Source organism: Mustelus asterias, chromosome 29 (assembly GCF_964213995.1).
Source record: "Mustelus asterias chromosome 29, sMusAst1.hap1.1, whole genome shotgun sequence".
Classification (NCBI taxonomy): domain Eukaryota; kingdom Metazoa; phylum Chordata; class Chondrichthyes; order Carcharhiniformes; family Triakidae; genus Mustelus; species Mustelus asterias.
In genome coordinates, this window is record NC_135829.1 from 7,121,669 (window position 1) to 7,147,177 (window position 25,509).

General features: G+C 49.1%; 1 protein-coding gene across 1 annotated transcript; it reads left to right on the forward strand.

Moving 5' to 3' along the window:
• The first annotated feature begins 1,464 nt into the window (after positions 1-1,464).
• On the forward strand, positions 1,465-24,948 carry nrg4 (neuregulin 4). Its single transcript, XM_078200102.1, has 5 exons — positions 1,465-1,754; positions 7,700-7,746; positions 18,278-18,368; positions 20,845-20,997; positions 23,602-24,948. The coding sequence occupies exons 2-5, from the start codon at positions 7,719-7,721 to the stop codon at positions 23,735-23,737; spliced, it is 408 nt and encodes a 135-aa protein (XP_078056228.1). The 5' UTR covers positions 1,465-1,754; positions 7,700-7,718; the 3' UTR covers positions 23,738-24,948.
• The last annotated feature ends 561 nt before the right edge of the window (positions 24,949-25,509 follow it).

Here is a 25,509-nt window from a genome sequence, read left to right on the forward strand (position 1 = left end):
CAGTTCTGGGAGGCTGGTTTGCGTGATGGATTGGGCTACGTTCACAACCCTCTGTAGTTTCTTGCGATCTTGGGCAGAGCAGGAGCCATACCAAGCTGTGATACAACCAGAAAGGATGCTTTCTATGGTGCATCTGTAAAAGTTTCGAGTAAATCTGTAAAATGTGTTGAGTTCCCCAATGACACAGCTGGATCCACAGGAAGCCAATTGCATTGAGAACCATAAAATGATCCCATTGGCTATGGCTGGCAGTTCCGTGGGGCTGTGATATTCAGTCTTCGCTGTGTGGGGAATGCTGTGTGCGATAGGGGTTTGGGGGGGGGGGCGGGGGGCGCGGAGGGGGGAGCTAGTCGGGGGGGAGTGGAGTGTGGTTTTGTATGGGGAAGGGTATGAGTTATTGTGTGGGTAGGGGGGCGCATAGGGGAAATTGTGTGTGTGTGGGTGGGGGTTTTGTGCGTGTGGGGTGGGGGTTTGTGTGTGTGGGGTGGGGTATTGTGTGTGTGTGTGAGTGGGGGTAGTGTGTGTGTGTGTGTGGCGTATCATGTGTGTGGGGTGGGGTATCGTATGTGTGGGTGGGAGTGTGTGTGTGTGGGGTGAGGGTTTGTGTGTGTGGGGTGGGGGTTTTGTGTGTGTGGGGTACTGCGTGTGTGGGGTATTGTGCGTATGGGGTATTGCATGTGTGGGGTATTGCGTGTGTGGAGTATTGCATGTGTGGGGTATCGTGTGTGTGGGGTACTGCGTGTGTGGGGTATTGCGTGTGTGGGGTATTGCGTGTGTGGGGTGGTGGCTTGTGGGTACAATGCACAGGATATGGATTATTTTACTGGATGTGGGTGTAGTAACGTGTGGGCGATCCCCCAGCATTTTGCCCGTTGTACCAACACCAGTGGAATAAACTTCCAGGGGAAAATACTGAAGTGGAGATTGACAGTGGGTTTGAAAAACAATGGGGAACATCTCTGGAGTAGGAAGGAAAGACTGGGGGGCCAGTAGTGAGAGGGTCGGAGAGGCAGTGATGGTGTGTGGAAGCGATGCGAGGTTTGGGCCTAGTCAGCCTTACCTGCTGTTTATAAATCTTACCTTTTAACTTTTCAGAGTTTAAACAAGTTTGTTCAACTTTTGTAAAGACATTATATAGCAGCGTGTAATAACTAGTTCTACTCTGGCATGCTTAATGAAAGGCCCATGTACGTTGACGTAATGGTGATTTCAAAATAATCACGGTCGCCGCGGGTTAAAGGCTTTTGATGGGAAAGTTCTTTACGCCTGTTCCTTTGTAACTGCTCTTTAAGATGTTGCAAGCGCTCCGCCAGCCCCCACTGCCCTTCCCTCAAACAAACGGGTAGAGAGAAGGGGAACGAAATCTCAGCGATCTGATCTCACTGGGCCATCTGCCAAGCTGAGGAATGCAGGAACAAGGAAGTAGGGAAAGGTATAGGTCCTCCCAGAACAAGCTGAGACTTTTCTAACTAACATAGCCAGGCTGACACTATTGTCCAGGCGTTTTTCAGAGCTTGCCGTCGGTTTATGCTGCAACTGAGAAACACATAAGTTATTTTGCGTTCAGTGTTGGTTTGGCACTCGGTTAAGACCCATGCGTTCTTTGATTATAATTGCCTGGGGCTAACTGAGCACTTTTTCACACCCAGCACACTCCCATATGGCAATGACTCAACCAAGGGTTGAATAGATATTGGGCTGATATCAAAAAATCTTGCAGAGGAGTAACCACTAACTGCGGACTGCATTTGAAGGTAAGTACGTACATTTGTCATTCCATTTTCGATTTAGTAGTGTTACTGGAGGGCAATTTACACAAAGCGCGTCGATTTCTGCCGCTGTGAATGGGCAAATTCATCTCCATGTGACAGCGAATGCCTGGCAAATGCCTACCCTGCGTCTGGCAGTAGGAACAAAATTTTAAAAATGACTTCCACCATTCACAGAACATTCCAAAGCACTTTACAGCTAACGTTTTGTGTCGTCACTGTTGTAATGTCGGAATTGTGGCAGTCAATTTGCACATAGCAAACTCTCCCAAACAGGCTTTGGAAATCAGCGTACAGCATTTGGACTCGAAACGTCACTCTTTTCTCTCTGGAAGAGAAGTGGCAGTGAGTTAAACACTGAACAAAAGCAAACTACTGCGGGTGCTGTATATGGAGAAAAGAGCTGACGTTTCGAGTCCAGATGACCCTTTATCAAATCTTCGACAAAGGGTCATCTGGACTCGAAACGTCAGCTCTTTTCTCTCCTTACGGATGCTGCCAGACCTGCTGAGATTTTCCAGCGTTTTCTCTTTGGGTACAACACATGGGTGGCACAGTGGTTATCACTGCTGCTTCACAGCACCAGGGACCCGGGTTCGATTCCCGCTTGGGTCACTGTCTGTGTGAAGTCTGCACATTCTCCCCGTGTCTGCGTGGGTTTCCCCCGGGTGCTCCGGTTTCCTCCCACAGTCTGAAAGAGGTGCTGGTTAGGGTGCGTTGACCTGAACAGGTGCTGAACTGTGGCAACTGGGGAAATTTCACAGTAACTTCATTGCAGCCTTACTTGTGACTAATAAATAAACTTTACTTTAAAACATGCCAATCTGTAACTCGTTAATACAAGTAATGGCCAAATAATGATTTGATTTGATTTGTTATTGTCACAGATTTTATTAAAGTGAAAAGAGAAAGATTTAAAAGGGACCTGAGGGGTAACTTCTCCATGCAGAGGGCTGGTGCGGATATGGAATGAGCTGCCAGAGAAAAGTGGTTGGGGCAGGTTCAATACCAACATTTAAAAAGCATTTGGATAAGTACATGGATGGGAAAGAATTAGGGGGATACGGGCCAAACGCGGGCAACTAGGATTAGCTGGGAGGACACCATGGTTGGCATGGACCAGTTGGGCCAAAGGTCCTGTTTCCGTGCTGTATTACTCTATGTCTCTATGGCATGATGTGGAGATGCCGGTGTTGGACTGGCGTGGGCACAGTAAAAAGGTTAACACCAGGTTAAAGTCCAACAGGTTTATTTGCAATCACGTGCTTTTGCACTGCTCCGAAAGCTCGTGATTCCAAATAAACTTTAACCTGGTGTTGAGACTTCTTGCTCTATGACATGTATTGGGTTAATGAAAAGTATTGTTTCTTGTGCGTTATACTGACAAAACATACCGTTCATAGAGTAGATAAGGGAGGAGGAAAGGAGAGGATGCAGAATATAATGTTACAGTCATAGCTAGGGTGTAAAGAAAGATCAATTTAATATATAAGCCATTCAAAAGTCTGATGGCAGCAGGGAAGAAGCTGTTCTTGAGTCGGTTGGTACGTGATCTCAGACTTTTGTATCTTTTTCCCGATGGAAGAGAGAATGTCCGGGGTGTGTGGGGTCCTTGATTATGCTGGCTGCTTTGCCGAGGCAACGGGAAGTGTAGATGGAGTCAATGGACGGGAGGCTGGTTTGCGTCATGGACTGGGCTACGTTCACAACCCTTTGTAGTTTCTTGCAGGAATTGTGGCAGCCAATTTGCATACAGCAAGCTCCCACAGTGGACCTACTATATTTTAAGCTAATCTTTCTCTTCAACCTATCGGCAACTGCAACACTACATTCTGCACCCTCTCCTTTCCTTCTCCCCTATGTATTCTATGAACAGTATGCCTTTCACTATATCCCAATACATGTGACAATAATAAATCAAATCAAATCAGTGTACAACACATGGGCCTTTCATTAAAACATGCCAATATATAACTCGTTAATGCAAGTAATGACTAAATAATCTGTTTTTGCCTTGTTGGTTTGAGGGATCAATATTGGGGAGGACACCAGGGATACATCCCCTGCCCTTCTTCAAAGTAGCACAGTAAGAAGTCTAACAACACCAAGTTAAAGTCCAACGGGTTTATTTGGTAGCAAAAGCCACTAGCTTTTGGAACAGGCTGTTCCTTCGTCAGGTGTGTGGGAGTTCTGATCACAAACTGGGCGGCACGGTAGCACAGTGGTTAGCACTGCTGCTTCACAGCTCCAGGGACCTGGGTTCGATTCCCGGCGTGGGTCACTGTCTGTGTGGAGTTTGCACATTCTCCTCGTGTCTGCGTGGGTTTTCACCGGGTGCTCCGGTTTCCTCCCACAGTCCAAAGATGTGCGGGTTAGGTTGATTGGCCATGCTAAAAATTGCCCTTAGTGTCCTGAGATGCGTAGGTTAGAGGGATTAGTGGGTAAATCTGTAGGGATATGGGGGTAGGGCCTGGGTGGGATTGTGGTCGGTGCAGACTCGATGGGCCGAATGGCCTCTTTCTGTACTGTAGGGTTTCTATGATTTCTATGAAACAAGGCACAAAGACACAAACTCAATTTACATGAATAATGATTGGAATGTGAGTCTTTACAGCTAATCAAGTCTTAAAGGTACAGACAATGTGGGTGGAGGGAGCATTAAGCACAGGTTAAAGAGATGTGTATTGTCTCCAGACAGGACAGCTAGTGAGATTTTGCACATCCAGGGCAGGTTGTGGGGGTTACAGATAGTGTGACATGAACCCAATATCCTGGTTGAGGCTGTCCTCATGTGTGCAGAACCTGGCTATAAGTCTCTGCTCAGCGACTCTGCGCTGTCGTGTGATGTGAAGGCCACCTTGGAGAACGCTTACCTGGAGCTACTTCTTCAAAGTAGCATCATGGGATCTTCTCTGCCCACCTGAGAGAGAAGACAAGGTTGTAGTTTAACATCTCATCTGCCCTCTGGCAGAGCAGCATTTCCTCAGTACTGTACAGCATGTCAACTGAAATTCTTGGGTTCAACTGAAGCAGTGGGACTTGAACACACAAACTCTCGCATCAGACATGAAAACGCCACCACTGTACTGTTGCTGAATTGTGACGAAAAAAGGGTTAATTGTTGCATGGAGCTCTGGGACGGCATGGTGGCACTGTGGTTAGCACTGCCGCCTCACAGCGCCAGGGACCCGGGTTCGATTCCCCGCTGGGGTCACTGTCTCTGTGGAGTTTACACATCCTCCCCGTGTCTGCGTGGGTTTCCTCTGGGTGCTCCGGTTTCCTCCCACAGTCCAACCCAAATGTGCGGGTTAAGTGGATTGGCCATGCTAAATTGACCCTTAGCATCAGGGGGACTAGCAAGGGTAAATGCATGGGGTTACGGGGATAGGGCTTGAGCGGGATTGTGGTCGGTGCAGACTCGGTGGGCTGAATGGCCTCCTTCTGCACTGTAGGGATTCTATGATTCGATGAATGGGGAAAGCCTCCACTCAGTATAGTGCGAAGCCATTCCAGTAGGCCTTGGGTTCAATTCTCAATTCGCCCTAAATTAGTTGTCAGTTATACTTCAGTTATTAACCCTCTTGTCTCTGTGTCAGACACTCAAGGGTTAAAGCCCCTCTCCAAAGACTTGAGCACAAAAACCTAGGCTGACACCTCAGTGCGGTGTTGAGGGGATGCTTCACTGTTGGAGGTGCTGTCTTTCTAAATGAGACATCAAACTAAGGCTGTGTTTGATTTGATTTATTATTGTCACATGTATTGGGATACAGTCAGAAGTATTGTTTCTTGCGTGCTATACAGACAATGCATACCGTTCATAGAGAAGGAAAGGAGAGGGTACAGAATATAGGGTTACAGTCATAGCTCGGGTGTAGAGAAAGAACAACTTACTATAAGGTTCTTATATTCAAAAGTCTATTCAAAAGTCTGATGGCAGCAGGGAAGAAGCTATTCTTGAGTCGGTTGGTACGTGTCCTCAGACCTTTGTATCTTTTTCCCGACGGAAGAAGGTGGAAGAGAGAATGTCCGGGGTGCGTGGGGTCCTTAATTATGTTGGTTGCTTTTTCAAGACAGCGGGAAGTGTAGACAGAGTCAACGGATGGGAGGCTGGTTCGCGTGATGGATTGGGCTTTGTAGACCTTTTGTAGATTCTTGCGGTCTTGGACAGAGCAGGAGACATACCAAGCTGTGATACAACCAGACAGAATGCTTTCTATGGTGCATCTTTAAAGGCTGGTGAGAGTCTTCCCTCTCTGTATTCCAAAGAAGGGTTGGGGGGAGTTAGTTCATCCTGGCTAATATTAATCCCTCCCCCAATACTGGAAAAAGCAGATCTCCCGGTCATTATCAAATCATAACCCTTGATGTGTTCAAAGTAGCAGTCATGTTGCTGCATTACACTTTACAATGTACATCATTGGCTGTAAAGTCCTTTGGGATGTTCTGAGGTCTCGAAAGGTGCTATATCAATGCAAGGTAGCACACAAAAACAGAAAATGCTGGAAAATCTCAGCAGGTCTGGCAGCATCTGTGGAGAGAGAATAGAGCCAACGTTTCGAGTCTGGATGACCCTTCATCAGAGCTCTATTCTCTCTCCCCACAGATGCTGTCAGACCTGCTGAGATTTTCCAGCATTTTCTGGTTTTGTTTCAGATTCCAGCATCCGCAGCATTTTGCTTTTATCGTAGCAAGGTGGCGCAGTGGTTAGCACTGCTGCCTCACAGCGCCAGGGACCCGGGTTCGATTCCGGTCTTGGGTCACTGTCTGTGTGGAGTCTGCACATTCTCCCCGTGTCTGCGTGGGTCTCCTCCGGGTGCTCCGGTTTCCTCCCAGAGTCCGAAAGCTGTGCAGGGTAGGTGGATTAGGCAAGATAAATTGTCCCTTAGTGAGCCAAAATGTACAGATTAGGGGAATTAGCAGGGTAAATACGTGTAGTTAAACGTCGGCTGAAATTCTACCACAAAACGGAAATCTCTGTTGGCCTCGGGCGGGATTTTAGAATCATAGAATCTCTACAGTGCCAAAGGAGGCCATTCAGCCCATCGAGTCTGCACCAACCACAATCCCACCCAGGCCCCATCCCCGTAACCCCACACATTTACCCTAGCTAATCCTCCTGATACTAGGGTCAGTTTAGCACGGGCAATCCACCTAACCAGCACATCGTTGGACTGTGGGAGGAAATCGGAGCACCCGGAGGAAATCCACGCAGAGACAGGGAGAACGTGCAAACTCCACACAGACAAGCCGGGAATTGAACTCGGGTCCCTGGCGCTGTGAGGCAGCAGTGCTATCCACTTGGCCACCGTGCCCGCCTACCTCCTTCCCCAAGCTTTTGGTCACCTGTTCTATATGGCTCAGTGCCTGGTAACGCTCCGATGTGGAGTTGCCGGCGTTGGACTGGGGTAGGCACAGTAAGTAGTCCCACAACACCAGGTTAAAGTCCAACAGGTCCCTCTCTCCACTCGCACTGTCTGTACCTATAAAGACTTGATTATCTCTGAAGACTTGCATTCCAACCATTATCTTGTAATTGTGTCTGTGTCTATATATGCCGTGTTTGTGAAACCTACCTCTCCACTCATCTGATGAAGGAGCAGCGCTCCGAAAGCTCGTGCTACCAAGTAACCCTGTTGGACTTTAACCTGGTGTTGTGAGACTTCTTACTGTTGGAACTCTCCTGTGAAGCGCCTTGAGGATGTTTTATCGCTTTGTGGCTGCAATATAAATGCAGGTTGTGCCCGGATTAGATTCCATCTATGTAAAGCACCACCGGATGAAAGAGGCTTTCGATCAAATGTCAGACTGGCCATTAAATTGCTTCTTTTCCGATGCGGACAACTTTCACTGCTGTGGTTTGACAGGAACACCAGAGATGCTGAGTGAGACTGGATCACCGATCTAAACTGATCTGTTCTCCTGTTTCGCAGGACGATCATCCCAAATCGAATGGATCACAGTGAACTGATGATGCCAGGTAAGGAATGGAGTCGGGATTAATGGGGTAAGAATGTTCACTAATCCCACCAAGGGGACAAAGAAATTCCAAACGCCGGTTGAAAATCGTAACCCTGGCTGTGTTATTTGAGGCTGTTGCTTAAAGGCGACACGGTGGCACAGTGGTTAGCACCGCTGCCTCACAACCCCAGGGACCTGGGTTCGATTCCCGGCTTGGGTCACTGTCTATGCGGAGTCTGCACGTTCTCCCCGTGTCCATAAGATATAGGAGCAGAATTAGGCCACTCAGTCCATCGAGTCTGCTCTGCCATTCACGGTGGCACAGTGGGTTAGCACTGCTGCCTCACAGTGCCAGGGACCTGGGTTCGATTCCCGGCTTGGGTTCACTGTCTGTGGGGAGTCTGCATGTTCTCCCCGTGTCTGCTTGGGTTTCCTCCCACAGTTCGAAAGACGTGCTGGTTAGGTGCATTGGCCGTGCTAAATTCTCCCTCAGTGTACCCTAACAGGCGCCGGTGTTTGGTGACTCGGGGGTTTTCACAGTAACTTCATTGTAGTGTTAATGTAAACCTACTTGTGACACTGATAAATAAACTTTAAAAACTTATTCAATCATGGCTGATAAGTTTCTCAACCCATTCTCCCACATTTTCCCCGTAAACTTTGATCCCCTTACCAATCAAGAACCTCTCTATCTCTGTCTTAAATACACTCAATGACCTGCCCTCCACTGCCTTCTGTGGCAATGAATTCCACAGATTCACCACCCTCTGGCTGAAGAAATTCCTGCTCATCTCGGTTCTAAAGGGTCGTCCCTTTACTCTGAGGCTATGCCCTGGATCCTAGTCTCTCCGGCTAATGGAAATATGTCTGCGTGGGTTTCCTCCAGTTTCCTCCTACAAATCCGAAGATGTGCAGGTTAGGTGGATTGGCCATGCCAAATTGCCCCTTAGTGTCCAAAGATGTGGAGGTCAGGTGGATTGGCCATGCCAAATTGCCCCTTAGTGTCCAAAGATGTGTAGGTTAGGTGGATTGGCCATGCCAAATTGCCCCTTAGTGTCCAAAGATGTGTAGGTTAGATGGATTGGCCATGCTAAATTGCCCCTTAGTGTCCAAAGATGTGGAGGTCAGGTGGATTGACCATGCTAAATTGCCCCTTAGTGTCCAAAGATGTGGAGGTTAGGGGGATTGACCATGCTAAATTGCCCCTTAGGTGTCACGAGACGTGTAGGTTAGGGGGATTAGCAGGATAGATGCATGAGAATAGGACGAGGGTAGCACTGGGAAAGATGCTCTGTCGGTGTGTCAGACAGAGTCGATGGGCCAAATGGCTTCCTTCTGCACTGTCGGGCTTCTATGAATCTACGACATACAGCTGAGCAAGCAGGGAAGTTTCCATTCCTCCTTCGAACAACACCACTGAAGAGGGGGAGATGTTGGAGCAGTGGGAATGTCACTGGGCCAGTAATCCAGAGATTAAAAACAGAAAATGCTGGATAAAATCAGCAACTCTGGCAGCATCTGTGGAGAGGGAAATACACAGTTGACAATTTGAATGGAAATTTTGCGAGATACTTTCGAAGTGTCCAGCTAGCGTGAAAATAGGAGAGTTGATGATCCATTTTTTGGGCGGGTTTTCACACCCAAATCTTATCTGTATCTGGAAAGATGGGCTAGTCAGTTTCTAGCCAGAGAGGCTGTGGGCGGGGCTTAATTCATTAGCCGGCCTGTAGAGGGAGGTATTGCGCATGCGCAGATCTCTGATGCTGCACATGCGCATTAGTAGCAATAGAAGTCTGCCAGACAGAGAGCGAGAGAGCTGTCAGGCCCCTGCTGCTGCAGACAGCCTCAACCAGCAACCCCTCCCCCCGGCCCAAGATGCAGCCCCCGCCGCCCAGACCGATCACGGCCCCCATTCCCTCCCCCACCGATCGCAGGCAGAGTGGCAGTGGGCCCCCATCGTGGGCTGCACTCAGAACCCAGGCCGCAGATTTTTAAAAATTCATTCATGGGATGTAGGTGTCGCCGGCTGGACCAACATTTGTTACCCATCCCGAATTGCCCTTGAACTGAGTTTTAGAGTCATTTAAGAGTCAACCACATTGCTTATGGGTTTGGAGTCACATGCAGGCCAGACCAGGTAAGGACGGCAGATTTCCTTCCCATAGGACATGAGGGAACCAGATGGGTTTTTATGACAATTGACAGTGGTTTCATGGTCACCATTAGACTTTTAATTCCAGGTTTTTATTGAATTCAAATTTCACCATCTGCCGTGGTGGGATTCAAACCCGGGTGCCCACAGCATTAGCCTGGGTCTCCGGATTAATTAGTCCAGTGACAATACCACTACACCACTGCCTCCCCACTACGGGCTGCCTACCACTGATTTACACTCTATATCTCGCAACCGGGTGGCACAGTGGTTAGCACTGCTGCCTTACGGCGCCAGGGAGCCAGGTTCGATTCCGGCCTTGGGTCACTGTCTGTGTGGAGTTTGCACGTTCTCCCCATGTCTGCGTGGGTTTCCTCCGGGTGCTCCGGTTTCCTCCCACAGTCCAAAGATGTGTGGGTTAGGTTGATTGGCCGTGCTAAATTGCCCCCAGGGTCGGGGGACTAGCAGGGTAAATGTGTGGGGTTACGGGGAATAGGGCCTGTCTGGGATTGTGGCCGGTGCAGACTCAATGGGTCGAATGGCCTCCTTCTGTACTGTAGGAATTCGACGAGACTATGATTCTATGAACCTTGACTGCAGTCAAGATCCTGTCCAGCTCCCACGTGAGGGTAGAGAGTGCGCAGCCTCAACTGGCATTGCATTCCTGAGATACCCTCCTCGCTGTGAAACTGTTACTGTCGATGGTGTAATGTTTACATGAAAATAAACACATCAGATGCTTTGACAACAAGACCGAATCTGATTGGTAAGTGTTAACGTCTGACATTCCAGATAGCTGACATCTTATCATATGATTCTGTGTCATCCGCAGATAAGAACTTCTATCACATTAACCATTTCCCCGATTTCCCAATCACACCCTTTGGCGATCTAACACTCTGCCACCAACAAGATCACTAAATAGTTTCCAGTGTCCGATAAATATATCCATCCGTTATTTATGGAATCATAGAATCCCTACAGTGCAGAAGGAGGTCATTCGGCCCATCGGGTCTGCACCGACCACAATCCCACTCAGACCTTATCCTGTAACCTAGCATTTACCCTAGCTAGTCCCCCTGACACTAAGGGGCAATTTAGCATGGCCAATGCACCTAACCCCCACATCTTTGGACACTAAGGGGCAATTTAGCATGGCCAATCCACCTAACCCGCACATCTTTGGACACTAAGGGACCATTTAGCATGGCCAATCCACCTAACCTGCACATCTTTGGAAACTAAGGGGCAATTTAGCATGGCCAATCCACCTAACCCGCACACCTTTGGACACTAAGGGACCATTTAGCATGGCCAATCCACTTAACCCGCACATCTTTGACACTAAAGGGCAATTTAGCCTGGCCAATCCACCTAACCCACACACCTTTGGACACTAAGGGGCAATTTAGCATGGCCAATCCACCTAACCCGCACACCTTTGGACACTAAGGGGCAATTTAGCATGGCCAAACCATCTAACCCGCACATCTTTGGACTATGGGAGGAAACCAGAGCACCCGAAGGAAACCCATGCGGACCACGGGGAGAACGTGCAAACTCCACACAGACAGTGACCCAAGCTGGGAATCGAACCCATGTCCCTGGCGCTGTGAGGCAGCAGTGCTAACCATTGTGCCACCGTGCTGCCCCTTGTTTCTTTTTTTATTCATTTGTGGGACATGGGCGTCACTGGCAGGTCAGCATTTATTGCCCATCCCTAGTTGCCCTTGAGAAGGTGATGGTGAGCTGCGTTCCTGAATCGCTGCAGTCCCTGTGCTGTGGGTTGACCCACAATGCCGTTAGCGAGGACTTTGCAGGGTCAATAGGGCTGTTTGTTTTGCCGTTGTCTTTTCCAGTGCCTAGATTGATGCCAGGTGGTTCGTCCGGTTTCATTTCTTTGTTGAGACTTTGTAATGATTGATACAACTGAGTGGCTTGCTAGACCATTTCAGAGGGCAGTTGAGAGTCAACCACATTGCTGTGGCTCTGGAGTCACATGTAGGCCAGACCAGGTGAGGACGGCAGGTTTCCTTCCCGAAAGGACATTCGTGAACCAGATGGGTTTTTCCGACAATGGTTTCATGGTCATCAGTAGATTCTTAATTCCAGATATTTTTCATTGAATTCAAATTCCACCATCTGCCGTGGCGGGATTCGAACCTGGATTCCCAGAACATTAGCTGAGTTTCTGGATTAATAGTCTAGCGATAATGCCACTAGGCCATCGCCTCTCCTTTTGTTAATGGTTCATAAGGACTGGGGCCAATTTATCTTTGGGAAATTATGAAGATATCAAGAGATAGTCAAGTCGGGGTGAAGTATACGATAGTTAATGTGCATGTCTGATAAAATAGCTCGCCATTTCAACACTCCCCTTGTCCACCTTTCATCTTCAATAACTTTAAACTCATCCAAGCCTCTGCTGCCCAGATCTTAACTTGCACTGTCCCGTTCAACATTCACTTTTTTAATTATTTGTTCATGGGATGTGGGCGTCATACAGCATTTATTGCCCATCCCTGGGGGGCGTTTAAGAGTCAACCACATTGCTGTGGCTCTGGAGTCACATGTAGGCCGGACCGGCAAAGGGTGGCAGATTTCCTTCCCTAAAGGGACATTAATGAACCAGATGGGTTTTTACCACAATCGACAATGGTCATCAGTAGATTCTTAATTACAGTTGTTGTTTTTTTTTATTGAATTCAAATTCCACCATCTCCCATGGCGGGATTCGAACCCGGGACCCCAGAACATTAGCTGAGTTTCTGGATTAATCATCATGTGACTTTTATTTCCAGATTTTTAATTGGCCTGGGTCTCTGGAATACTAGTCCAGTAACAATACCACTACATCATCACCTCCCCTTCCTAAACCTTACCTCCCCCTACTTGTGATATATTTATATGTGTTGGGGTTTTGGGTGCGTACTGTCCCTTTAAGAGTGCAGGTCAGGTGACCCTGGGGGGGAGGAGCTCCTTCCAGTGTTGCACTCGTGTTAAGCAATCTAGGGTTTGACTGTGGGACGATACCCACCTGTATTAAAGAGTTCCCAGTGTTTAAGTTGCGAGGCCCACCTCGTGGTTCTTCTTACACAACCCGTTCCCTGAAGTCATTCATAACAACTTAGACTGAATCTGATTGGTGTCAACATCTGACATTCCAGATAGCTGACATCTTATCATATGATTCTGTGTCACCCGCAGATAAGAACCTCTATCACATTAACCATTTCCCCGATTTCCCAATCACACCCTTTGGCGATCTAACACTCTGCCACCAACAGGACCACCAAATACTTTCAAATGTCGGATAAATATATCCATCCGTTATTTGTTCATAGAATCCCAACAGTACAGAAGAGGCCATTCGGTCCATCAGGTCAGCGCCAACACTCTGACAGAGTATCTTACCCAAGCCCTCTCCCCACCTTATCCTCGTAACCTCATACATTTAGCATGGCCAATCCACCTAATCTACACATCTTGGGACATTAAGGGGCAATTTAGCATGGTCAATCCATCTAATCACACATCTTGGGACACTAAGGGCAATTTACCGTGACCAATCCATCTAATCTATACATCTTGGGACACTATGGGGCAATTTAGCATGGCTAATCCCTCTAATCTGCACATCTTGGGACACTATGGGGCAATTTGCCATGGCTAATCCCTCTAACCTGCACATCTTGGGACACTATGGGGCAATTTAGCATGGCTAATCCCTCCAACCTGCACATCTTGAGACACTAAGGGTCAATTTATCATGGCTAATCCCTCTAATCTGCACATCTTGGGACACTATGGGGCAATTTGCCATGGCTAATCCCTCTAACCTGCACATTTTGGATCACTAAGGGAGAATTTAGCATGGCCAATCCCTCTAACCATCACGTCTTTCGGACTGTGGGATGAAACCGGAGCACCCGGAGGAACTCACGCAGACGCGGGGAGAACGTGCAGACTCCGCACAGACAGTGACCCAAGCCGGGAATCGAACCCGGGTCCCTGGCGCTGTGAGGCAGCAGTGCTAACCACTGTGCCACTGTGCCACCATTCTCTAGTCTCTCCACATGACTGAAGTCCAGTATCCCTGGTGCGATTCTGGTAAACCTTTACTGAGGCCGCCCCAGAGTTTTGGCATCCTTCCTACTGTGTGGGCGCCAGAATTGATCACAGAGTGTAGCAGAGGAGGGATTAGTAATGATTGGAACTTGTTTAGATTGCATTCCAGGAGATTTCTGCCTATCCCCCCTGTTATTTACACGATTTGATTTGATTTGATTTATTATTGTCACATGTATTAACATACAGTGAGAGGTATTGTTTCTTGCGCGCTATACAGACAAAGCATACTGTCTGTCTGTATAGCCAGGAGAGAGTGCAGAATGTAGTGTTACAGTCATAGCCAGGGTGTAGAGAAAGATCAACTTAATGCGAGGTAGGTCCATTAAATAGTCTGACAGCAGCAGGGAAGAAGCTGTTCTTGAGTCGGTTGGTACGTGACCTCAGACTTTTGTATCTTTTACCCGATGGAAGAAGGTGGAAGAGAGAGTGTCCGGGGTGCGTGGGGTCCTTAATTATGCTGGCTGCTTTTCCGAGGCAGCGGGAAGTGTAGACAGAGTCAATGGATGGGAGGCTGGTTTCAAACTCCTCAGCCAGGATTCTCCCCAAAAAATTCTAAGTGTTGAATTTGCGGGAAAACTGGAGTAACTCACGCCGTTTTTTTCAGTGGGAGTTCACACTAGAATCACCCACACTCTGTGCAGTGCAGAGGCCACCAGCGTGAATATCAGTAGATTTCAGGGACAGGGCCTACTCCCACTGGACAGACTGAAACCAGTGGGACTTCGCGCATGCGCACTGGCCCCGAACTGTCAGCTTCCCTTTGCTGGCCAGCCCCGGGACCCCACAGTGCTGCCCCACCCAACACCCCTATGGCCCAATCGCAGCACCCCCCCCAACCATACCCGGACCATACCATGTCCTGGACCGCCCCAATCTCCAGTCCCTCCCCGCCTCGCAGTGCCAATCACCCCACCCCCACCTATTGCCCCCTAGGCCCTGCCCCCACTCGGCCACACCCCCTTGGCACTGCCCCATGCCCAGTGGGCAGCGCTAAGGTGCCCCATGGGCATTTTGCTCCTTGGGCAATGACAGGGGGCACAGGCTGGAACTGCCAGGGTGCCCTTGCCCAGAGGGCAACACCACCTGCTGCCCAATCCCCTGGGGGTCCTGGAGCGCCCCCCTCCCCCCCCCCCCCCCCCCCCCCCCCCCGCCCCCCTTCACTCCTGCGAGGTCAGGTTGCTAGCTCCCCAAAAGTGGGGAGTTAGTGTAAACCTTGCTGGAGTGAAACACTCTGGCGGGATGGGAGAGGTTAATGGGCCTGGAGTGTTCAGTCCCGGGCCCACTAATAGCATGTAAATAATATTTAAATTATCATTTAAATACTAGACTTGCTTCCCCTCCAGTTTCCAGCGCGGAGCAGACTGAGCCGGAAATCCGGCGCTGGGAGATGCTCGCGGGGTACGAACACTCGTGGGAACCCCATGAATCCCCCCCCCCCGCGAGATTCTCCTGGTCCGCTGCACTAGAAAATCCGCACAGCAGGATGGGAGACTCGCCCCCCCTTGCCCCCCTCCCCCCTCCCCCATCTCAGTCTTGTTTCTTTGTGGTCCCGTATTCCCAGGGCCGGAAAGGGGGAACAGATTGAGCAGTGTGAACACCAGGAGCTGATCCCGTTCCCTGGAATTTGGATCAAACTCACTCCCCACGAATGAAAGCAACTTTAACGGCACTAAATCACGCCACAGTGGTGAACTACCATGTGGAATATCGAATACCCAATAGCAAGGGAAAGGTAAAGTCGCCACAGTCCCAGATGACCATAGGCTGCTCTCCCCTTCGAGGGGCCAGAGCTGACTGGTGGTGATTTAACCTGAGGGACGGGAATTGAACCCATGCTGTTGGCATAGCTCAGCGAACCCAACAGCAAGGTAACAGGTGTGGCAGTTCTGTGCCTTTAAGAAATGTATCTTAGTCATGTTCCTGTGCTGAATGTGTTTATTAGTCCCTTCCATTTTATCGCAGCTGTTCTCTCTGGCTCCAGCAGCACTGTATTGTTCCTCCAGCAACATAATTGATCTAAATTGAAACAGTGTTTGTTTTGATCTGAATTAATGCAGGGCTCTGTTGTTTTGTGTTTTTCGTTGGGGTATTGCAGAGCGGGGCTTGATTAGGCTGATTGGCAGGTAAGGTCATATGACTGGGGACAGCTAGGTTTACACAGAGAACTCAAGCTCAATCTGCTTTTCGGGAGAGACAGAAGTGCCTCTCCTTTCCCCTCTCTGAGATCGTGACACTGGAATCTGCTCGGAAATAAATCTCATAGAATCATAGAATCCTACAGTGCAGAAAGAGGCCATTCGGCCCATCGAGTCTGCACCGACCACAATCCCACCCGGGCCCTATCCACATATCCCTACATATTTACCCACTAACCCCTCTAACCTCTGCATCCCGGGACACTAAGGGGCAATTTAGAATGGCCAATCAACCTAGCCCGCACATCTTGGACTGTGGGAGGAAACCGGAGCACCCGGAGGAAACCCACGCAGACACAGGGAGAATCTCAGGACACTAAGGGGCAATTTTAGCATGGCCGATCAACCTAACCCGCACATCTTTGGACTGTGGGAGGAAACCGGAGCACCCGGAGGAAACCCACGCAGACACGGGGAGAATGTGCAAACTCCACACAGGCAGCGACCTGAGCCGAGATTCGAACCCAGGTCCCTGGAGCTGTGAAGCAGCAGTGTGCTGCCGTGCCGCCCAGAATCTCTTTCTCTGAGATTCTACTGTTTGGGGCTGGAACTTTCTCTGGAAGTTGGTGCATGAGAATAAGACAAGTGTCTGTCTGGATCACTCTCTAGAAGTGTCAAAAGGCTGGAAATCTAGTACCTATATACGCAGCTTTCGTTTCTGAGTTAACTGGTTCTGAAGAAGGGATTCATGTCTGTGAGGGTAGTACTAAATTGGAACAACAGAGATAAAGTTTAAAGCTTATTTATTAGTCACAAGTAGGCTTACAAGTTACTGCGAAAATCCCCTAGTCGCCACACTCCGGCGGCGCCTGTTTGGGTACACTGAGGGAGAATTTAGCACGGCCATTAACCAGCACATCCTTCAGACTGTGGGAGGAAACTGGAGCACCTGGAGGAAACCCACGCAGGCACGGGGAGAACGTGCAAACTCCGCACGGTCACCCAAGCCGGGAATTGAACCCGCGTCCCTGGCGTTGTGAGGCAGCAGTGCTCACCACTGTGACACTGTGCCGCTAGTTGTTAAGAATTATACTTTGTCACGTATTTTAACTGGTAAACCTTGTGCTGATTCTTTTTATTATATTCTAATTGTGTTCTTAAACAATGTTTGTTTTGATAAAAGCTGCTGAGTGGGTTAATAGAATCATACCTGAAGAGAAACACTTTAATTTCTTTTATTCATTCATGGGACATGGGCGTCGCTGGCTGGACCAGCATTTATTGCCCATCCCTAGTTGCCCCAGGGCAGCTGAGAGTCAACCTCATTGCTGTGGCTCTGGAGTCACATGTCGGCCAGACCAGGTTAGGACAGCAGATTTCCTTCCCTAAAGGACAGATGGGTTTTTCCGACAATTGATTCATGGTCATCAGTAGATTCTTAATTCTAGAATTTTTTTATTGAATTCGGCACGGTAGCACAGTGGGTAGCACTGCTGCTTCACAGCTCCAGGGACCCGGGTTCGATTCCCGGCTTGGATCACTGTCTGTGTGGAGTTTGCACATTCTCCCCATGCCTGCGTGGGTTTCCTTCGGGTGCTCCGGTTTCCTCCCAAAGTCCAAAGATGTGCGGGTTAGGTTGATTGGCTATGCTAAAATTGCCCTCAGTGTCCTGGGATGCGTAGGTTAGAGGGATTAGTGGGTAAAATATGTAGGGATATGGGAGTAGGGTCTGGGTGGGATTGTGATCAGTGCAGACTCGATGAGCCGAATGGCCTCTTTCTGTGCTGTTCGGGTACACTGAGGGAGAATTTAGCATGGCCATTAACCAGCACGTCTTTCTAAGAATTCAAATTCCACCACCTGCCGTGGCGGGATTTGAACCCAGGTCCCCAGAACATTAGCTGGGTTTGCTGGATTAATGGTCTCGCGATAACACCACTAGGCCATCGCCTCCCTTGTGCTCAACAATGCCAAAATCAAATGTGTAAATTAGGGTCTAGGTTAACCTCATAAAGTACCTTGGAGTTTCTGAGCTGGTCCTTAACACAGGTAAACATGTCTTGAGCTATGGTTTGTTCTTCAAAGATTTGGTAAACTAATCCACACCTTTGGTTCTTTTTCAATTCCTTTAGCACATGGCGAGCTCTGTCCAAGTAGCTACGATTCCTACTGTCTTAATGGAGGCACCTGCTACATTCTAAGAACATCCAAAGTGTTCTGTTGGTAAGTCAAATATAAGCCTCAATGTGTAACAGGTCACAGTAAGACCCCACCAAGTTACTGCATACCCCTGATATGGTGCTCCATGCAGATCATAGGTGCACAATGATGTCCTCCTTGCTGAGAATGAAGACCTGAGTACAACTCCTGACCGATCGGATGTGAACCTATTTCTTCCGTCCATGGTCAGGAAGGACACTGAGTGCCCAGGTCTTTTTGGGGTTGTTCATAAGATGTGGGTATCGCTGACAATGCCAGCATTTATTGACAAGCCCTAATTGCCCCTGAGAAAGTGGTGGTGAGCTGCCTTCTTGGACCACCGCAGTCTGTTCCAATGATGTCGCCTGGGATGGAACATTTGAGCTATAAGGAGAGACTAGGTAGGCTTGGATTGTTTTCTCTAGAGCAGAGAAGGCTGAGGGGGGACATGATTGAGGTGGATAAGTTTACGAGGGGTATGGACAGGGTGAGTAGGGAACAGCTGTTCCCCTTGGTTGAGGGGTCAATCACGAGGGGGCAGAGTTTTAGGGTAAGGGACAGGAGATTCAGAGGGGAATTGAGAAAACCTTTTCATTCAGAGGGTGGTGGGAATCTGGAATGCACTGCCTGGGAAGGGAACCTTTAAAAAGCATTTGGCTGGGCACTTGACATATCAAAACATTCAAGGATATGGGACAAATGTAGGAAAGTGGGATTAGCACGCCTTTAGTGGTAGTTATTGTAGGTGCAGACTCAATGGGACGAAGGGCCTTTTCTGCGCTGTATGACTATACAGGTGGAATTTAAAGTAAAGTATTTATTAGTGTCACAAGTAGGCTTACATTAACACTGCAATGAAGTTACTGTGAAAATCCCCTAGTTGCCACACTCCGGCACCTGTTCGGGTACACTGAGGGAGAATTTAGCACGGCCAATGCACCCTAACCAGCACGTCTTTCAGACTGTGGGAGGAAACCGGAGCACCCGGAGGAAATCCACGCAGACACAGGGGGAGAACGTGCAGACTCCACACAGACAGTGACCCAAGCCAGGAATCGAACCCAGGTCCCTGGCGCTGTGAGGCAGCAGTGCTAACCACTGCGCCACCGTGCCATCCACTTTCTTGGCTCTCGCAATCTTAGCAAAACCAGTTTTCCGGCAAGGTCAGCCTCTCACCCATTTCTGACGAGAGGCTGAATGATGTATTTAAATTTATTTAAATATGAATTTGCATCTGTTTAGCAAGTCTGGTGTTCAGTCGTCATGGCCTTGTCGGGAGAGGTTCTCTCCGGCAAGGAAAACACCTGCTCCCCATGAACAGGGAACAGTTGTGTTGGCCTCGCTGGTGGAACTGGAGGCCATTGAACCCCCCCCGGGGAGGCCGAGGGCAAGGGGGCGGGGGTGGCAGGGACTATATTCCCGGGCGCTGTGGGGCTGGTGATGGGCTGTGGGCCCCCGCAATAGTGGCCGGGGCTGGGTTGAGGCCTTTGACGTTACAACTGCGCATGTGCAATTACACAGGTCTGCCTGCATGCACTACCTCCCTCACATACTGGCTGGCAATTTAAGCCCCACCTACTGGCCCTAGTAGCTAGAAACAATCTAGCCCATTTTTCATGTGTAGGTTAGGGGGATTGGCCATGCTAAATTGCCCCTTAGTGTTCAAAGATGTGCAGGCTAGGTGGATTGGCCGTGTTAAATTTCCCTTTAATGTCCAAAGATGTGGAGGTTAGGTGGATTGGCCATGCTAAATTGCCCCTTAGTGTCCAAAGATGTGTAGGCTAGGTGGATTGGCCATGCAAAATTGTCCCTTAGTGTCCAAAGATGTGTAGGTTAGGGGGATTGGTCATGCTAAATTGCCCCTTAGTGTCCAAAGATGTGGAGGTTAGGTGGATTGGCCATGCTAAATTGTCCCTTAGTGTACAAAGATGTGTAGGTTAGGTGGATTGGCTATGCTAAATTGTCCCTGAGTGTACAAAGATGTGTAGGTTAGGAGGATTGGCCATGCTAAATTGCCCCTTAGTGACCCGGGATGTGGAGGTTAGGAGGATTAGTGGGGTAACTACGTGGTGTTATAGGCAGAAGGTGGGCCTGGGTAAGATGCTCTGTCAGAGAATTTGTCGATGCTCTGTCGATGGGCCAAATGGCCTCCTTCTGCACTGTAGAGATTCTATTCTTTGATTCATTGGGATTCTATGAATTGAAGATTCAAGCTGAGGTTTTTTTAATAAAGGTTTTGGAAATTAAGGTGGGTGAATGGGAGTTAAGGAACAGATCAGCTCTGACCTTAATTGAATGGTGGAATAGGATAGAGGGGCTGAATGGCTGAGCCAGTTCCCGTGTTCCAGTATAATCCCCTCAGCATTGAGACCAACCTTCTCAACAGAGGTAGGCGATTGCAAACAGTGGGCTGATCCGAATGGATCACACTAACCTTGACATTTATCCACAGCTAATCTCCCTGTGGATGGGCCTAATTCAGACTGATGTTTCCCCCCAGGTGTGATGACAGTTTCAGAGGAAGCCGCTGTGAAGAATTCCTACTCCAAAGCCAGAAGCCGGATAGGAGTATAAACCAATCGGTGGCTGTTATTGTGGCAGCCCTGCTTGTTACATTAGCTCTGAGCATCATCGGAATATACCTGTGCTACAGGTAAGTGGCTGGACTCGCCAGCCAAGCTGGGTTTGGATGGGGGGTGCCAGGGTCAGGGAAGGAGGGTCTTGGTTTCTCTCTGCTGGTAAATGTGCGACTGTCCTTTATTAATCTTGCGCCCAAAGATGCAGCCAAGTGGCACGGTGGCACAGTGGTTAGCACCACGACCTCACAGCACTGGGGACACGGCTTCGATTCCCGGCTTGGGTCACTGTCTGTGTGGAGTCTGCACGTTTCCCCGTGTCTGCGTGGGTTTCCTCCGGGTGCTCCGGTTTCCTCCCACAGTCCAAAGATGTGCAGATTAGGCAGATTGGCCATACTAAATTACCCCTTAGTGTCCAAAGGTGTGTAGGTTAGGTGGATTGGCTATGCTAAATTGCCCATTTGTGTCCATAGATGTGTAGGTGATGTGAATTGGCTATGCTAAATTAGCCCTAGTGTCAGGGGGATTAAGCAGGGGGAGCAGATTTAGGAGAGTTGAGGAGGAACTTCTTCACCCAAAGGGTTGTGAATCTATGGAATTCCCTGCCTAGTGAAGCAGTTGAGGCTACCTCGTTGAATGTTTTTAAGGCAAGGATAGATAGATTTTTGAACAGTAAAGGAATTAAGGGTTATGGTGAGCGGGCGGGTAAGTGGAGCTGAGTCCACGAAAAGATCAGCCATGATCTTATTGAATGGTGGAGCAGGCTCGAGGGGCCAAATGGCCTACTCCTGCTCCTAGTTCTTCTGTTCTCATTGTTCCCTCCGGGTGCTTCGGTTTCCTCCCACAGTCCAAAGATGTGCGGGTTAGGTGGACTGGCCATGCTAAATTGTTCCTTAGTGTCCCAGGATGCCTAGGTTAGGGGGGATTAGCCATGTTAAATTGCCCCTTAGTGTCCAAAAGTGTGCAGGAGAGATGGAGTAGCAAGGTAAATCTGTGAGGTTATGGGGACAGGGTGGGGGAGAAGGCCTGGGTAGATACTGCCAGAGAGTCGGTGTAGACTCGATGGATAGAATGGCCTCCTTCTGCACTGTAGGGATTCTATAACATTGAAAACCTTCCAGGAATAGTTTCAAAGCAGTTTTGACACTGAGCTACATAGAGAGACATTAGGACATGTGGCCAAAGAGAAAGGTTGTAGGAACATCATCAGTGGTCACCACACTACCAGAAGGATGTGGAAGCTTTGGAGAGAATGCGAAGAAGGTTCACCAGGATGTTGCCCGGTCTTGAGGGCATTGACTATGAGGAGAGTTTGAATAAACTAGGATTGTTTTCACTGGAAAGACGGAGGCTGAGGGGAGACCTGATAGAGGTCTACAAAATGATGAGAGGCATAGACAGGGTGGATAGTCAGAGGTTTTTTCCCAGGCTGGAAGAGTCAATTACAATGGGGCACAGGTTCAAGGTGAGAGGGAGAAATTTTAAGGGAGATGAGAGGGGGCAAGTTGAAGGGAGATGTGCAGGGGAAGTTTTTCATGCAGAGAGTGGTGGGTGCCTAGAACGCACTGCCAGAGGAGGTGGTGGAAGCAGACACATTAGCAACATTTAAGAGGCATCTGGATGGGTACATGAATAGGGAGGGAATAGAGGGATACGGACCGAGTAAGGACAGAAGGTTCTTTCTTTAGTTGAGTTCGGGCATCATGATTAGCATGGGCTTGGAGGGCCGAAGGGCCTGTTCCCGTGCTGTACTTTTCTTTGTTCTTTGTTCTAAAATGGAGGGACGCAGAGAGTTAGAGAGGCTTATTTGAAAGGGAGATTCCAACTTTCGGCCCAGGCAACCAAAATGGCGGAGTGCATAGAATCAGGGGTGTTCAAAAGGCCAGAATTGGAGGAATGCAGAGATCTCAAGAGTGTTAAAGGACTAGTGGAGATTGTAGAGAAAGGGAGGGAGGGGGAACAAGGCCACATTGAAAACAGAGGTGAGAATTATAAAATTGAGATGTTATAGAATCACTACAGTGCAGAAGAGGCCATTTGACCCAACAGATCTGCACCGACTCTCCGATAGAGCATCTTACCTCGGCCCTTTCCCCACCCGATCCCGTAACCCCACACATTTCACCATGACCAATCTTGGGACACGAAGGGGCAATTTAGCATGGCCAGTCCACCTAACCTGCACATTTTTGGGATGTGGGAGGAAACCGGAGCACCCGGAGGAAACCCACGCAGACACGGGGAGAACGTGCAGACTCCACACTGACAGTGACCCAAGGCCGGAATTGAACCCGGGCTCCGTGAGACAGCAGTCCTCGCCACTGTGTCGCCTATAATGCTGTCAGTGTATTGTATAAAAGTCTGTGCATTTATGTAGCACATTTCATGGCCGGAATTGAACTTGGGTCCCTGGCGCTCTGAGGTAGCAGTGCTAACCACCGTGACGCCCCACGTTTCCAGATCGGGAGCCCTGTGTGGGCCAGCGAGCGCAGTGGGTGATGGGTGGACAGGTCGTGGTGTGGGTGATAAAATGGACGGCAGAATTTTGCATTAGCCCGAGTGAAAAACCCTCCCCTCAAGATACACAAACCACCCTTTGTAAAGTTGCAGCAGCTTGCAACCGAGTGCTGAAGATGAGCGGCTGGCACATGGGTTATTCACACAGCTTCTTGCACTTTCAGGAGATGGAGGCAAACCAGAGGCAATCAGCGAACTAGCAGCCCGTACCACACAGTGGCGACACGCAGAGTCACCAACATCAGGGACATAATATCAGTCAGATTCATCACACGGGATATGGACTGCAGACCTGTTTAAACGCACCAAGGACGGGCTCATTCTAAATGAGAGACATCGAAATTGGTTTTGCAGCCTTGAATGGATGAGCGATTGGAACGTTGGAGACACACACACACACACACGTGTCCAGGTGTGACAACACAGACAGCAAACCCCCCCACCACCTCGTTCATTTCTATGAGCCTGTTCTCCCAGACCATTAATAATGGGCCTAGTGGTATTATCGCTAGACTATTAATCCAGAAACTCAGCTAATGTTCTGGGCGCCTGGGTTCGAATCCCACCAGGGCAGATGGTGGAGTTTGAATTCAATTAAAAAATATCTGGAATTAAGAATCTACTGATGACCATGAAACCATTGTCGGAAAAACCCATCAGGTTCACTAATGTCCCTTTAGGGAAGGAAATCTGCCGTCCTTACCCGGTCTGGCCTACATGTGACTCCAGAGCCACAGCAATGTGGTTGACTCTCAACTGCCCTCATGCAACAAGGGATGGGCGATAAATGCTGGCCCAGCCAGTGATGCCCATGTGCCACGAATGAATAAAAGAAAAGGATCTCCACGTGTCTCTGCGACCTCTTTGGATGCTCCGTGGTCATCTCAGCTGTTACCCCTCGGTTTTGAATTCCGGCGATGAAGTTTCTTAAACTCAGAACGTTTGTAGTTGGAATTAACTTTTTCATCCATACTCTCCCAACCCCTGGACGGCGCTGAAAGACTTATAGCGGCGGCATAATCTCATGTAGGGGAACAACCGCCCAACTTGTAAGCGGTGGTCACCCTATAAGGACAGTGTAAATTTTTTATCATGTTCCGCAACTCCAGAACTGAACTTTGTGAAGATGGTTTGTATATATCTTGTTATTTTGCCTGGGATTTCTTGCATAAACGTGAGGAATGTTATTGCAATTGAGTGACATCCATGAGTCAGTATTTGTACTCAGATTGTCTGTCTCCACCTCCGAAAGCTCCAATACTGCCTTGGCTCACGTACTCCTTATGATTTTCATTCAAAGTCTTTGTTACCTCCAGACTTGACAGTCGCATCCCTCGGCTGACCCTGTATCTTCCAGTCTCCATAAACCTGAGCTCATCCAAAACAGGCGGCACGGTGGCTAGCACTGCTGCCTCACAGCGTCAGGAACCCAGGTTCAATTCCCAGCTTGGGTCACTGTCTGTGCGCAGTAAGGCGTACATTAACACTGCAATGAAGTTACTGTGAAAACCCCCTCGTCGCCACATTCCGGTGCCTGTTTGGGTACACTGAGGGAGAATTTAGCACGGCCGATGCACCCTAACCAGCACATCTTTCAGACTGCGGGAGGAAACCAGAGCACCCGGAGGAAACCCACGCAGACACAGGGAAAACGTGCAGACTCCGCACGGTCAGCGACCCAAGCTGGGAATTGAACCCGGGTACCTGGCGCTGTGAGGCAGCAGTGCTAACCACTGTGCCGCTCTTTAAGTCTGTGCCTTTTGACTAATGACCCTCCCATCAAATCATAGAATCCCCACAGTGCAGAAGGAGGCCATTTGGCCCATCAAGTCTGCACCAACTCTTTGACAGAACATCCTGCCCAGGCCCTATCCCCGTAATTCCATGTATTTACACTGCTAATCCCCCTAATGAACACATCTTTGGACACTAGGGGGCAGTTTAACATGGCCAATCCACCTAGCCTGTACATCTTTGCACTGTTGGAGGAAACCGGAGCACCCGGAGGAAACCCACGCAGACACGGGGAGAATGTGCAGACTCCACACAGTCACCCAAGGCCGGAATTGAAC

Bases quoted from the DNA above. Each gene is read 5' to 3' on its own strand.
- nrg4 (XM_078200102.1), top strand. From the start codon at position 7,719: ATGGATCACAGTGAACTGATGATGCCAG. The intron at 7,747-18,277 runs GTAAGGAATGGA...CAATTCCTTTAG, and splicing joins CAGTGAACTGATGATGCCAG to CACATGGCGAGCTCTGTCCA. The intron at 20,998-23,601 runs GTAAGTGGCTGG...TTGCACTTTCAG, and splicing joins GGAATATACCTGTGCTACAG to GAGATGGAGGCAAACCAGAG.